Source organism: Nansenia antarctica (genome assembly GCF_963989245.1).
Source record: "Nansenia antarctica genome assembly, chromosome: 19".
Lineage (NCBI taxonomy): Eukaryota > Metazoa > Chordata > Actinopteri > Argentiniformes > Microstomatidae > Nansenia > Nansenia antarctica.
The window spans coordinates 17,355,778-17,369,896 of record NC_137692.1 but is presented as its reverse complement, the minus strand read 5'-3'; the positions used below and the strand labels follow the sequence as shown (position 1 = coordinate 17,369,896).

The 14,119-nt window shown below is 43.8% G+C and overlaps 1 protein-coding gene across 1 annotated transcript in view; it reads right to left on the bottom strand.

Moving 5' to 3' along the window:
- Window positions 1-10,240, bottom strand: part of lrrc40 (leucine rich repeat containing 40) — a 14,827-nt gene extending 4,587 nt beyond the window's left edge. The window contains exons 1-10 of the mRNA XM_080549159.1: window positions 9,978-10,240; window positions 9,196-9,377; window positions 7,079-7,152; window positions 6,793-6,922; window positions 5,804-5,927; window positions 5,061-5,203; window positions 2,730-2,902; window positions 1,402-1,492; window positions 1,116-1,161; window positions 753-858 (exon numbers count right to left, since the gene is read on the bottom strand). Coding sequence (XP_080405285.1) covers window positions 753-858; window positions 1,116-1,161; window positions 1,402-1,492; window positions 2,730-2,902; window positions 5,061-5,203; window positions 5,804-5,927; window positions 6,793-6,922; window positions 7,079-7,152; window positions 9,196-9,377; window positions 9,978-10,125 — 1,217 coding nt within the window. The 5' untranslated portion in view covers window positions 10,126-10,240. The remainder of the gene's footprint in view (window positions 1-752; window positions 859-1,115; window positions 1,162-1,401; window positions 1,493-2,729; window positions 2,903-5,060; window positions 5,204-5,803; window positions 5,928-6,792; window positions 6,923-7,078; window positions 7,153-9,195; window positions 9,378-9,977) is intronic.
- Window positions 10,241-14,119: the final 3,879 nt, after the last annotated feature.

Sequence of the window (14,119 nt, the reverse complement as noted above, 5' to 3'; positions counted from 1 at the left end):
CTCTCTCTCTCTGTCCCTGTCTCTTCTTCTCTCTCTCTCTCTCTCTCTCTCTCTCTCTCTCTCTCTCTCTCTCTCTCTCTCTCTCTCTCTCTCTCTCCCTTGTCTCTCCCCCTTTGTGGCTGGAGTGTGAGCGTGTTTTAAAGGTGCAGGTGGAGTGTTTCATTACATGTGTTAGATTAGATTCAACCTTTGTCATTGCACAGAGCACAACAACAGGTATTTCTTTGCTCTAAACACACAAGGTCAGCCATAGTCAATGCCCCGGGAGAAAGTAGGGGTTAAGTGCCTTGCTCGAGGGCACAACGGCAGCGGTAGGTACTGTCCTCTAGACTACCTGCCTCTCTAATCTCTAGACTACCTGTCTCTCTAACCTCTAGACTACCTGTCTCTCTAACCTCTAGACTACCTGCCTCTCTAACCTCTAGGCTACCTGTCTCTTTAACCTCTAGACTACCTGCCTCTCTAACCTCTAGACTACCTGCCTCTCTAACCTCTAGTCTACCTGCCTCTCTAACCTCTAGACTACCTGCCTCTCTAACCTCTAGACTACCTGCCTCTCTAACCTCTAGGCTACCTGTCTCTCTAACCTCTAGGCTACCTGCCTCTCTAACCTCTAGACTACCTGACCTCTAACCTCTAGAGTACCTGCCTCTCTAACCTCTAAACTACCTGTCTCTCTAACCTCTAGACAACCTGACCTCTAACCTCTAGACTACCTGCTACTCCTCATGTCGACCTGTAGTCAGGGTTACCTGTAGTCGAGGGTCTTGAGTGTTTTGATGGCGTGGAGGTTGATCCTGGCTTGGCTGGGGAGGGTCATGGCTGTGTTCACCTCCACTGCTGCAGCACCTGGCTCCTCTACAGATACAACAACAGACATCTCACTACAGACACAACAACAGACATAACAGCAGATACACCAACAGACATACCAACAGACATCTCACTACAGACACATCAACAGACACAGCAACAGACATCTCACTAGAGACACAACAACAGACACAACAACAGACACAACAACAGACAACAACAAACACAACAGACACAACAACAGACATCTCACCACAGACACAACAACAGACGTCTCACTAGACGGTGAGTGTTTTCTGTACCTTTGATTCGCCCTCGCAGGTATGTCAGCAGCTCATTGGTGCCTTTCTGTGATGAAGAACAAACAGCCATCAGACTACAGCTACCGTAGTCTAGGTTACCAATACTGTCACCTAGGTTACCACTACCGTTGTCTAGGTTACAGCTACCATCACCTAGGTTACCACTACCGTTGTCTAGGTTACAGCTACCATCACCTAGGTTACCACCGCCGTCGTCATCTCGGTTACCAATACTGTCACCTAGGTTACCAATACTGTCGTCTAGGTTACGGTGGCCATCCCTCACCGTGAGCAGGTCTCTCCTGATGCCTCTCAGCGGGTTCCCCTCCAGGGTCAGAATCTTCAGCTTGGGCAGGAGGCAGAGGGCGCTGGGCAGGCTGGGGAAGGACCACTCTGTTAGTCTATATCTACCTCTCTGTTATAGTCTAGATCTACCTCTCTGTTATAGTCTATATCTACCTCTCTGTTATAGTCTACCTCTCTGTTATAGTCTAGATCTACCTCTCTGTTATAGTCTAGATCTACCTCTCTGTTATAGTCTATATCTACCTCTCTGTTATAGTCTATATCTACCTCTCTGTTATAGTCGATATCTACCTCTCTGTTATAGTCTAGATCTACCTCTCTGTTATAGTCTAGATCTACCTCTCTGTTATAGTCTAGATCTACCTCTCTGTTATAGTCTAGATCTACCTCTCTGTTATAGTCTAGATCTACCTCTCTGTTATAGTCGATATCTACCTCTCTGTTATAGTCTATATCTACCTCTCTGTTATAGTCTAGATCTACCTCTCTGTTATAGTCTAGATCTACCTCTCTGTTATAGTCTATATCTACCTCTCTGTTATAGTCTAGATCTACCTCTCTGTTATAGTCTAGATCTACCTCTCTGTTATAGTCTAGATCAGTGTTTCTCAACCCTCTCCTCGGGGCGCCCCAGCCGCTCCACATATTTGATCTGATCCACCACCAGCTCACCTGATTCAACTAATCAAGTAAAAACCATAATTGCTTTGTACTTGATTAGTGGAATCAGGTGTGCTGGTGGTGGAACAGATCAAATATGTGGTGCGGCTGGGGCGCCCCGAGGAGAGGGTTGAGAAACACTGGTCTAGATCTACCTCTCTGTTATAGTCTAGATCTACCTCTCTGTTATAGTCTAGATCTACCTCTCTGTTATAGTCTAGATCTACCTCTCTGTTATAGTCTAGATCTACCTCTCTGTTATAGTCTACCTCTCTGTTATAGTCTAGATCTACCTCTCTGTTATAGTCTACCTCTCTGTTATAGTCTATATCTACCTCTCTGTTATAGTCTAGATCTACCTCTCTGTTATAGTCTATATCTATGCTAACCTCTCTGTTATAGTCTATATCTACCTCTCTGTTATAGTCTAGATCTACCTCTCTGTTATAGTCTATATCTATGCTAACCTCTCTGTTATAGTCTAGATCTACCTCTCTATAGTCTTTATCTATGCTACCCTGTCTGTTATAGTGTATATCTATGCCAACCTCTCTGTTATAGCGTACATCTATGCTACGCTATCCTAACCTGTCTGCTAACTAGCTGCTAGCTAACTGTTTAACTAGCCGTCCGCCAGCCCTCGCCTACCTGCTGATGTCGTTGTTGACCAGGTCGAGGCGCTCCAGGCCCTGCAGCAGGGCCACCTCGTCAGGCAAGCTCTTCACCTTGTTGTCCCTCAGCTCCAGGACGCTCAGGGCTCCCAGGTGTCTCAGGTGGTCCGCCTCCAACACCTCGATCTGGTTGTTCCCCACGTGCAGCTCCTAGGAGAGAGGAGAGGTCACACTAACTGTAATATAATATCAGGGTATATACAGGAATCTTGAGGTTAATTTCAATACCTTTCTAAGACTTTTTAAAGACCGTGTCAATATTTTTCCAGACCTCACCGCCACTTGGAGCTGTAACCGTTTACATCAGTGACATCTTTAACTTAACAGTTTTAGTTTTAATAGACACTAGACCACTATCATACAACACCATTTCCGGTTCATCTTTGTTTTTTAATAGAACGAATAAATTCCCAAACTTTTTTTTTTAGGACTCAAACTCTTTGGACAGAGTCTAATTCAGAAAAATATCTACAAAATTCAAGACCTCATAAAATCGTGATAAGACTTTTTAATACTTATTAAGGGTCTTGATTTTCCCAAAATTGATTTATCAACTTTTAATACTTTTCAAGACATCGCGGATACCCTGATTATAGACCTATAACAGTATCAGACACTGATTATAATATTCGCCATTTAGCGGACGCTTTTATCCAAAGCGACTGACATTCCAGTGAGGGCGTACATTTTTCAGTATATGTGGTCCCCACAACCTATGCGTTGTTAGTGCAATGCTCTACCAACTGAGCCACAGAGGACCACATAACTATAATAATTACAATAATAACATACTATTATTAGTGTTACTTACTAATATTAGCATTGCATACAATTATTACTGTTACAGACTGTTTTTGTGGTGAAATCTGGTCCATGCTCTATGCCAGGGGTGGCCAACCAGTCGGAGACTAAGTACCAGAAAGAGCCACATCATACATGCAGGCTCACAAAAGCGCTCATTCACACACACGCAATACATTTCCAATAGGCTATGAGACCAGTGGTGTCATTTCAGCAAAAGCCAAGGTATGGCAAGGTCTGAGTGGATTTTTTTTTCAAAACAGTTGTGCAATAGTCAATTTTGGTGAGTTGTTTCTATACAATTTACTTATGTGACATTAAGGTAATGAATAAAGGAGACAACTACAGTATGTAGGTAGTAGCCTACATCTTTCCTAGCAGGCAGACTGGTTCAATCTCCTTAGAAACAAAACATAACAGATTTAGCTATTCTCAACTCTAAACGAACTGCACTGTTAAAACACTAGATTAGACCTCACCTGTGTCCCTGTCACCTGTTTAGACCTCACCTGTGTCCCTGTACTTGTCTCTGCTGCCCTTTGACCAAAAGAGGTCTTTATGTCCATTTTCCTTTTTTCCCCTGGCATATTTGTTTTACCAGCTCACCTAGTAAAAGTGAGACAATTGACAATATCAAAAACATGCTTGCACACACATATAACTTACTCACACACAAGTTATTGTTACTGGCCCCAATTTGGTACAATTATTACTGAAATTATTGAGAATAGAGAAATTGTTGACATACGTAAACTAGCTGTTGTAATCTTTAATGTTCGCTAACTAGCGAACTCACTAAAATAACATTAGAACATGTTTGTACTGACAGAACATGACATGAACTTGTTCATTAATATGTTACATTTGAACCAACAGTATGTAAATGGAATTTATACAGTTTGTTTAACACACCTGAATGAACGAGAATCGTCGACAAGGTTTTAACATGAACGTTACTCATGGCTTGTTTATTGAGGAACCGATGTCCCGCTCCAGTGTTGCCAGATAGGCCTACTTTTGGTCACTCTGGATGGGTGGATTCGGCAGCTTTTAGACTGGTTGGGCTTGAAATTGTCAATCCCGTCTGGCAACCCTGCGCTCCACTACAGCGCTCGGCTGGTGGGGTGAGATGGAGCCGGGAGGTTTTGAGTTACCGTTGTGTGTAGTGGATAAAATCACCAAAATGACTAAACGTGTTTCAGATGAAAAAAAATGTAAACCAGGTATGGCGAGTGCCATGAATTGCCATACCAAAACGATGCCTATTGAGACACAGAGAGCGAGCCACGCACTTTTAATGAATGGATTAAAGAGCCGCACAGAGACAGGCAAAGAGCCACATGCGGCTTGCGCATGGCCACCCCTGCTCTATGCTATACTGTTACATACTAGTATTCCTATAACACACTATGACATGCTACTTATTGTTGTATTTTGTAAGAGCTAGCTGTATTCTGTCTATGTGACAAATAAACGTTGATTTGATGAGCATCTCTACTGTCTTTACCTTGAGCGTCTTGCAGGCGGGCAGCTCAGGGAGGAAGCGGAGTCTGTTGTGTCTCAGATAGAGCTGTTCCAGAGAGGCCATCTGAGCCAGCACTGGAGGGACGCTCTCCAGCTCGTTGTGAGTGCAGTCGAGTAGCCGCAGACCTGGGGAGCAGAGTAGGGTAGGGCGGAGAGATGAGGAGAGGAGAGGGGAGTAGAGTAGGGTAGGGCGGAGGGGAGGGGAGGGTAGCGGAGTAGGGTAGGGTAGGAGAGATGAGGAGGGGAGAAAGGAGAGGGGAGTAGAGTAGGGTAGGGTAGGAGAGATGGGGAGGGGAGAAAGGAGAGGAGGGGAGTAGAGTAGGGTAGGGCGGAGGGGAGGGGAGGGTAGGGGAGGGTAGGAGAGATGGGGAGGGGGGAGAGTAGGGTAGGGCGGAGGGGAGGGTAGGGGAGTAGGGGAGGGTAGGAGAGGTGGGGAGGGGAGGAGAGGAGAGTAGAGGGGAGGGGAAGGTAGGAGAGTAGGGTAGGAGAGATGGGGAGGGGAGAGAAGGAGAGGAGAGGGGAGGGTAGAGTGTCTTCATTATCTCCATCTTATGAGTCTCAACATAGTTAGGGTTAGAGAGAAGGTTGTTAGGGTTAGAGACAGACAGACAGGCAAACAGACAGACAGGCAGACAGACAGGCCGACCGACCGACCGACCGACCGACCAACCGACCGACCAACCGACAGATAGACCAAGACAGACAGACAGACAGACAGATATTTACTGCTCATGGCGCTGACTCCGGAGGGGAGCGTCGTCAGGCGGTTGTGGGAGAGGTTGAGCTTCCCCAGCTGGGTGAGACGCCCCAGGCCGTCAGGCAGGGAGGTCAGCTGGTTGTGGGACAGGTCCTTTCACAGAGACAAACAAACAACCATTGAACCTGAAGGCCGTATTGTTGAGGGGGGCTATTTTTACACTGAACGGTTGGAATGACACGACGGAGAGACGCAGAGTCATCGGAGATCAACATCCTCCGCCATAACCAGTAACTGAGAAAACGATCAGATCCGTCACAAGTTAATAAAAGGTGGCGCCCTGCCTTCGCCATCAGGACCCCTAGGCTCTGCAACGACCTGCCTGATGGATATTAGGCTAGCGAGATCGGATTCGGAATGTCTTGTTTTACTGTTTTCTACTTATATTCTTGTTTGTTCTTTTTAGAACCTTCTGTGAAACGTTTTTCTTTTGGGGGAGGGGGGGCGGGTTCTCCAAAAGGTTCCCCTAGGGAGCAAAGTGTGTCACATGATCAGCCGTTCACGCTGAAGCCTGGGCCACACCGGATACCTCTACCTCAGCATCGTGTGATACCTCTACCTCAGCATCATGTGTGATACCTCGGCTGTGTGGCTGCTCTAACCTGTTAACATGGCTGTGTGGCTGCTCTAACCTGTTAACATGGCTGTGTGGCTGCTCTAACCTGTTAACATGGCTGTGTGGCTGCTCTAACCTGTTAACATGGCTGTGTGGCTGCTCTAACCTGTTAACATGGCTGTGTGGCTGCTCTAACCTGTTCAACTTGGGCGCCGAAATGAAACGCACACACGCGCTGCTGAGGTAGAGGCATCCGGTGTGATCCGGGCGTGACCTTCAAACAATGACTGAACAGATGAAACCTGTTTTTTATTTGTTGCCATTGAAGCCAGTTTGCTTTGCGCTAGTAGTGTGACCTTTGACCTCTCGGCCTACGGGAGCCGAGCTCGGCGGTAAACGTACGATGTCGTCGAGGTCGTGGAGCTGGGCCACCTCTTCGGGCAGGTGTTCTAGAAGGTTCTTCTGCAGGTGGAGACAGCGAAGGTTCCGCAGCCCAAACAACTCCGCCGGCAGGTCCCTCAGCTGATTGTGACTGCAGGGCAGTAGGGCAGGGTCAGGGGTCAGAGGTTAGGGGTTAGGGTCAGGGGTGAGGGATTAGGGGTGAAGAGTCAGGGTTAGGGCTCAGGGTGAGGGTCAGGATTAGGGTCAGGACTAGGGTTAGGGCTAAGACTAGGACATTAGTATGTACCTCAGAATGAGTTTCTGGAGCTGTTCCAACTCTCCGATAGCTTTGGGTAGAGAGGTGAGCTGGTTGTCATGGACCTGTCGGGGGGGGGGAGAACACGTCAGAACAGACTTCTACAACCATTATTGTTACGGTTTTCATTACCTTTTATTAAATTGTATTGTTGATTACTGTGGTATTGTTGAAGAGTTGCTCTACTCCAAGCATTTCATGGCATTGCCTACTCGTATCCCATAATAATCCCGTAATGATAATGATGTGATATAATGATAGCTTACCCATCCATTCTAACACTGTGTCTAGGGGTGTAACGGATCACGGAAATTCCGTGATCCGTTCGGATCGCCCTCCACGGTTCGGAACGCATGTGTACCGCGGATCAATTGCAAAATGTTAACAAGTAATAATATTACTTAATATTAGTTAATATCCCTTGTAAATCACAATGTAGAGTTGCCATGAAAAGATAGACGCGACAGTTGCGGGCTTTGTTTGACTCTAAAGCGCAATGATAGGTTGATAATGCGAAAGAAAAAGAATCCGTTGTTTGCTCACTACACGTGAAGCTGGGATTCCACAACAACAAGGCTGCGTTCGTAAATCCGCTCTGGAATCTGATCAGCGTTCAAGGAACGCCTCTTGTCCAATCAAATTACTTGGTCGCTTTATGACGTCGGACCCAGTGTGCGCTCCGGCGCTCTCAAAGCGAATTTACGAACGCGGCCCAGGTGTATCATGGCGAGTGCTAGTTACGTTGTTCCGGCGGAGAAGAACTCGAAATGTATGGGAGCACTTTGGCTTCTCTGTCAACTATGACGGGAGGCACGAAAAAGGTAGCTCGACAACTTCTGATAATGTAGGCATTTTTTTCATACCATGTTCAAAATAAGGGTTCACTTTATTATTTAGTTAAAAGTGGCATAAAACATGTTTATTCATCTGCTTTAAAGAGCCCAGGGATTCACTGCTGCAACCAGGCGCCTCCTCCCTCTCTCCTATCATTTAAATTGAGTGTATTTCAGTATAATTATGTAATGTTTGAGTGTAGAATATGTTATATATATTATATATATGTATATATATGTATGTAGATATATATATTACCAGTTTTGACATCTTGAATGTTGTTGGTTTTTGTCACATAGTAAAAGTGGTGTTTTTACAGAATTCAAGGAAAAAGCAGTTTTTATAAAAACAAAAATGTTTTGTGTTGATCCGAAAAATTATCCGATCCGTGACTCAAAAACGGTGACCCGATCCGATCCGTGAGTTAGGTGATCCGTTACACCCCTAACTGTGTCTAACTGTGTTTCCCTGTAAATCGCGTTCACACGTACCCCTTTCCAGGTAAATTCCATGGAATTTACTGGGAAGACTCGTACGTGTGAAAGGGGCTTTGTCAGTTAACTAGCTACACTACCAAGACAGTTAACTAGCTACACCACCAAGACAGTTAACTAGCTACACCACCCAGACAGTTAACTAGCTACACCACCCAGACAGTTAACTAGCTACACCACCAAGACAGTCTGGCTACACCACCCAGACAGTTAACTAGCTACACCACCAAGACAGTTAACTAGCTACACCACCCAGACAGTTAACTAGCTACACCACCCAGACAGTTAACTAGCTACACCACCAAGACAGTCTGGCTACACCACCCAGACAGTTAACTAGCTACACCACCCAGACAGTTAACTAGCTACACCACCAAGACAGTTAACTAGCTACACCACCCAGACAGTTAACTAGCTACACCACCAAGACAGTTAACTAGCTACACCACCCAGACAGTTAACTCCCTTGCGGAGCTGCTAACAGGGTGGTGTATAAGTTATAGGGTTAGGGTTAGGGTTAGTTATAACCCACATCTAGGACCAGCAGGGCGGGCAGCAGACGGAGGTCCTCAGACCTATAACAGGGTATAACAGGGTATAACAGGGTATAACAGGGTATAACAGGGTATAACAGGGTATAACCCACATCTAGGACCAGCAGGGCGGGCAGCAGACGGAGGTCCTCAGACCTATAACAGGGTATAACAGGGTATAACAGGGTATAACAGGGTATAACAGGGTATAACAGGGTATAACAGGGTATAACAGGGTATAACCCACATCTAGGACCAGCAGGGCGGGCAGCAGACGGAGGTCCTCAGACAGGCCGTGCAGCTTGTTGGAGGGCAGCAGCAGCTTGGTCAGGTCCGTCTGGTCCCACCACTGCTCCTCGGACCCAAAGGCCAGGTTCTGTTTGGCTTCCTCCGGGGTGTCCAGGTTCAGCCTCCACACACTCTGTGGGACTGCAGCAAGGCAAGGCAAGGCAAGCTACGTTTATTTGTATAGCACATTTTCATACAATACTGTGTTTCCACAGATTATTTGTTTATTTACATTATCTGTGTTCTATTGTTGGTAAATATGTAAATACGTAAATAAATTTGATTTAATTTAAAAAATATTATATTAATATTGAAGTTAACTGCAGAATCTGATTATTAATTATTAATCTCTGAGTATCAATTGGAGAAGGGGTAGGATTAAATAAGCTTATGCTTCTTCCTACTCCTTTTCGGACATGTTAAGTTAATAGTATTTTTTGTTTTGTTTAGTTTTTTCTTGTTTTTTTGTTGTTAACTATTTCTTTTTTCACATGTTCGAAATAAAGCTTTCATTCATTCATACAACAGGGGCAATTCAAAGTGCTTTTAAATACAACATAAAAAAAATAAAAAATAAAGCAAGAGGAGGATAGTAAGAAAATAAAAAAATGACTAGAAAGAATAGATCAAATAAAATAGATAAACATTTCACAAGATGGATAAAAAAAGACATTCTGTGGGACTGGATACATGCGGATAAAAGACAATCTAGGGCTAGGCGACTACAGCATGCCGCGTTACCTTCTGTGAGACCCCGGCCGGACAGGTTCAGTTGGCCGCTTTTCCTGGCAGCTTTCAGCAGCCCGGAGGGAACCGCAGACCCCTCTGCTTTCACCGGGTTAAACCCGACCAGAGAGCCACCACCACCGCCTCTTTTGAAGCGCGACATGTCGATGAAGAGAGGGGTCGGGCTGGCTTCTCGTCCGGTTGTTTGGTCGTTGCACGCATGAGATGTTAGGATGAGATATTATTATTATGATTTGCAACTCTCAAACGCAACGCTGCTGGTCAGCTGTCAAACAAACTGTTGCTGTTTCCCGAAATGACAGTTTCACATCCGTGTCATCGGCGGGGAGTCAACTTCACAATAAAAGTCCCTGAAACGCGAATGGGCATCGGTGTCTAGAATTAGAATATCATGAGTTTAGAATGATAAGGTTCTATCTCCGTTTAGAATGAGAAGGTTCTATCTCCGTTTAGAATGAGAAGGTTCTATCTCCGTTTAGATTTGATAAGGTTCTATCTCCGTTTAGAATGATAAGGTTCTATCTCCGTTTAGAATGATACGGTTCTATCTCCGTTTAGAATGATACGGTTCTATCTCCGTTTAGAATGATACGGTTCTATCTCCGTTTAGAATGATAAGGTTCTATCTCCGTTTAGAATGATACGGTTCTATCTCCGTTTAGGGCAGTTCAGACATATTGAGCGTCAAAGTGTTTACATTCCATTATGTTTTGTGAGATGGAACCTTTGTATTTTATTAATTACTAACTCAAAAATGTCAACATTTTTAAAAATAACACCACACAGGCATTAATAAACACCTAATGGATCAGATTATGTAAAAAAAAACAATTTTGACAAAAATTGAGATAGAACCTTATAATTCTAACGTCACGATATGTATGTAAAACTGTATCCACTGTTCATAGTTCTCTTTTTTCCGTAGGTCTGACAAAGCGGACTCTTATTTTGAAGATCTTCGACCAAAGAACCCGGAAGTGGTCGCGTTGGGTCCTGCCGGCAGGGTTGCCATATCGGGCGTGTTCACGCCGAATGGGCTACTTTTGATCACACTGGGCTGGAAAAAAAGCATTTGGGCGGGTTGGGCTGGATAAATAGCATTTAGGCGGTATCAAAATGTCAGTGCCTGAAAGTTACAAAATCCGTCAAGTTAGAATACACACCCCTAGTAGTTACATACTTTGTAGTTCATGTATATCTACCTGGCTTGACACTGCACTAAGGACCAGGTCTCAAGCCTTTGTACTACATGGTTTAGCAGTAATTCCAGAAAAATTACATTCGAGTTACTAAAAACAGTATTTCTTGATATTCTTTCTATGCAAATGTTTCCCATTCCATTCCGAAATAAACTTAAAAAGTGCCATGTTCAATTTTGCTGGGCTGTTACTTTGAATCAATTTATTTTTCAAAGAGACTGATAAATATTAAGTTGTTCCTGTTAGATCCTATGGGTGTGTTCGTAAACTCCCTCTGAGAGCACCGGGAGCGCACACGGGGTTCAACGTCATAAAGAGCCCAGGTCATTTGATTGGACGAGGCATTCCATGAGTGCTGATCAGATTTCCAGAGCGAGTTTACGAACGTAGCCTAAGACTGGTCTATTGCTAGAGTTCCTGTTGTTCAACTGAAGGTTTCAGTTCCTCTGTGAGGCAAGAGAGGTAGAGGAAGTTGGAACTGTGCAGCAACATAGGACTGTTATCAGAGGAGCAGACTTGTAGAACACCAAGACATTAAATTAATTCATTAAAGCACCCAGTGAACAGTGAGGCCTGAGCCTCTGTCAGCCAGTGTGCTGGAAGTGACCAATAAGGACCAGTTTACTGTGTTCACAGTGATGGGGGGCTCCAGAGAGGAGTGACAGGCAGGTCAAACAGGTACGTTTCTAATTTGATGTGGACTTTGTGATATTTAAGCTGATTGTGTTTGACCATAGTTGACTTTCCTGCTTCAGGATTCAGATGCTCTACCCTTCATCCTGAAGTGTGCACTTGTGACCTATTGTTTATGTTAGGATGTCAGAAAACGGGGACATTTCAGATTTTATTTCAACCTTTTGCGATTGTTATGCTGATTTGATGCATACCTTTGTAGCCTTGATTGTACATATGGTGGTTTTAGTGTACGGGTAATTTGTCTTTTTTATTGATTCATTTAATCTAAATTATAAATGTTACTGCATTACTCTACAGTCAACACAAACTGCACCATTCATAGCTGGTTATAAAGAGGAACTGAACAGAAAACCAACTTCTCCTTTAAAGTGTATGTGGCCTTGGTAGTAGTCAAATACATGCATTCTACAGGGATAAGAGTTGTTTAAAGACAAAACCTATAACAGGGATAAGAGTTGTTTAAAGACAAGGGCAGCAGCGTACATAAGATTAGACCTATTGGGTATTTGAGCTGTGATGCTTATTAAAGTGAAGTGCTCTTATGACACTTAACTCCTCCTACTGTCCCGGCTCGCTCCAGGTCTGTTGTGTATAATGGAGAAGAGTTTCTGAAAGTCCGGTACGGGTAGGATACAAATGCGTGCCGTACCGGTCAATGGAAAAGCGCCATTAAGTACACACACACACAGAATATTAACCTTTATTAAACCAGGCAGGGCCAATAAGAACTAATTCTTATTTACATTGGCGGCCTGGCACACACACACACACACACACACACACACACACACACACACACACACACACACACATGCAAGCACGCACGCATACACACACACACACACACACACACACACACACACACACACACACACACACACACTACCGTTGCATATACTGTATATTGCACATTGCACATGCCTCTTTGATATAGCCTCTTTATACATCTGCACATTACATACTGTACATAAGGTACCTTACATAGCTCATAACTGTACATAGCTCATAACTGTACATAGCTCATAACTGTACATAGCTCATAACTGTATATAGCTCATAACTGTATATAGCTCATAACTGTACATAGCTCATAACTGTACATAGCTCATAACTGTATATAGCTCTTAACTGTACATAGCTCATAACTGTACATAGCTCTAAACTACCGTACATGTCTTACTGTACCTATCACTATCATTGTCACGTTTCTATATCTATATGTTCATATATCACTATTTGCACTTCTGGTTAGATGCTAAACTGCATTTCGTTGTTATAGTATGTGTACTCTGCAATGACAAAAAAGTAGAATCTAATCTAATCTCAAGTTAAATCTACACACATACAACTGAAAGTGTAATTTATATTAGTTTTACATTACTCTAATCTACAACCTACATAATTATTGTTCTATTGCTCTTTTTTCCATTGTCTTTTTAAACTATTTTTGGTTATATATTGTTGTTTTTTATGTCCTATGCACCAACCTCACCAAGTCCAGTTCCTGTATGTGTACATATACTTAGTAAAAATAATTAAAAATAATTAATAAAAATAGTTAATAAAAATAATTGTGATTGTGATTGTGATGTGTCCTCTGTGTGTGTAGTGTCAGTCCCACTCTGACCACTAGAGGGCAGCAGTCCAGGTCCTGTGAGATGGAGGGGTCTCTGACTGGAAAGTCTTCAGGACTGTGTCAGTGTAGGTTTCTACTCCTGCCTCAGATCCTGTCTGCAGCAGTTGATGACAACCAGTTGGTTGATTGTTCATTGTGAAATATGTGGGAAAAAAGTGCAATAGACTTGCATAACAGAAGCATGGGATTTGAATGTTTATTATTTTATTACTTTTTAAAATTATTTCTGGAAATGCAGCTGATCATGAAACAATCCAGATGAATCATTAGATTATCAGTCAGATTGATGATGAACTCTGAGACCCAGAGTCTCTGACCCTGAGGAGAGAGAGTGGATGTGTATAAGAGTTGGTAAAATGGTGTGTTTGAGTTCTGATGCTGTATTAAGGAGCTATGTGTAAGATAGCAGGGAGTGGATGTGAAGACAGCTGTTTCACCTTCTGCCTCCTCCTTCTCATCCTGACAGAGGCGCCATAGTGGCAGCACTAGTCTACTAGCCTGAACTAGCCCTATAGTTAAGTTCCTTCATTTTAATATCATGATGATGATTGTTGAGTTATCTGGGGGTTTTCTCAATTGTCTGCCTCAACTGGAAGAGGCCTGGG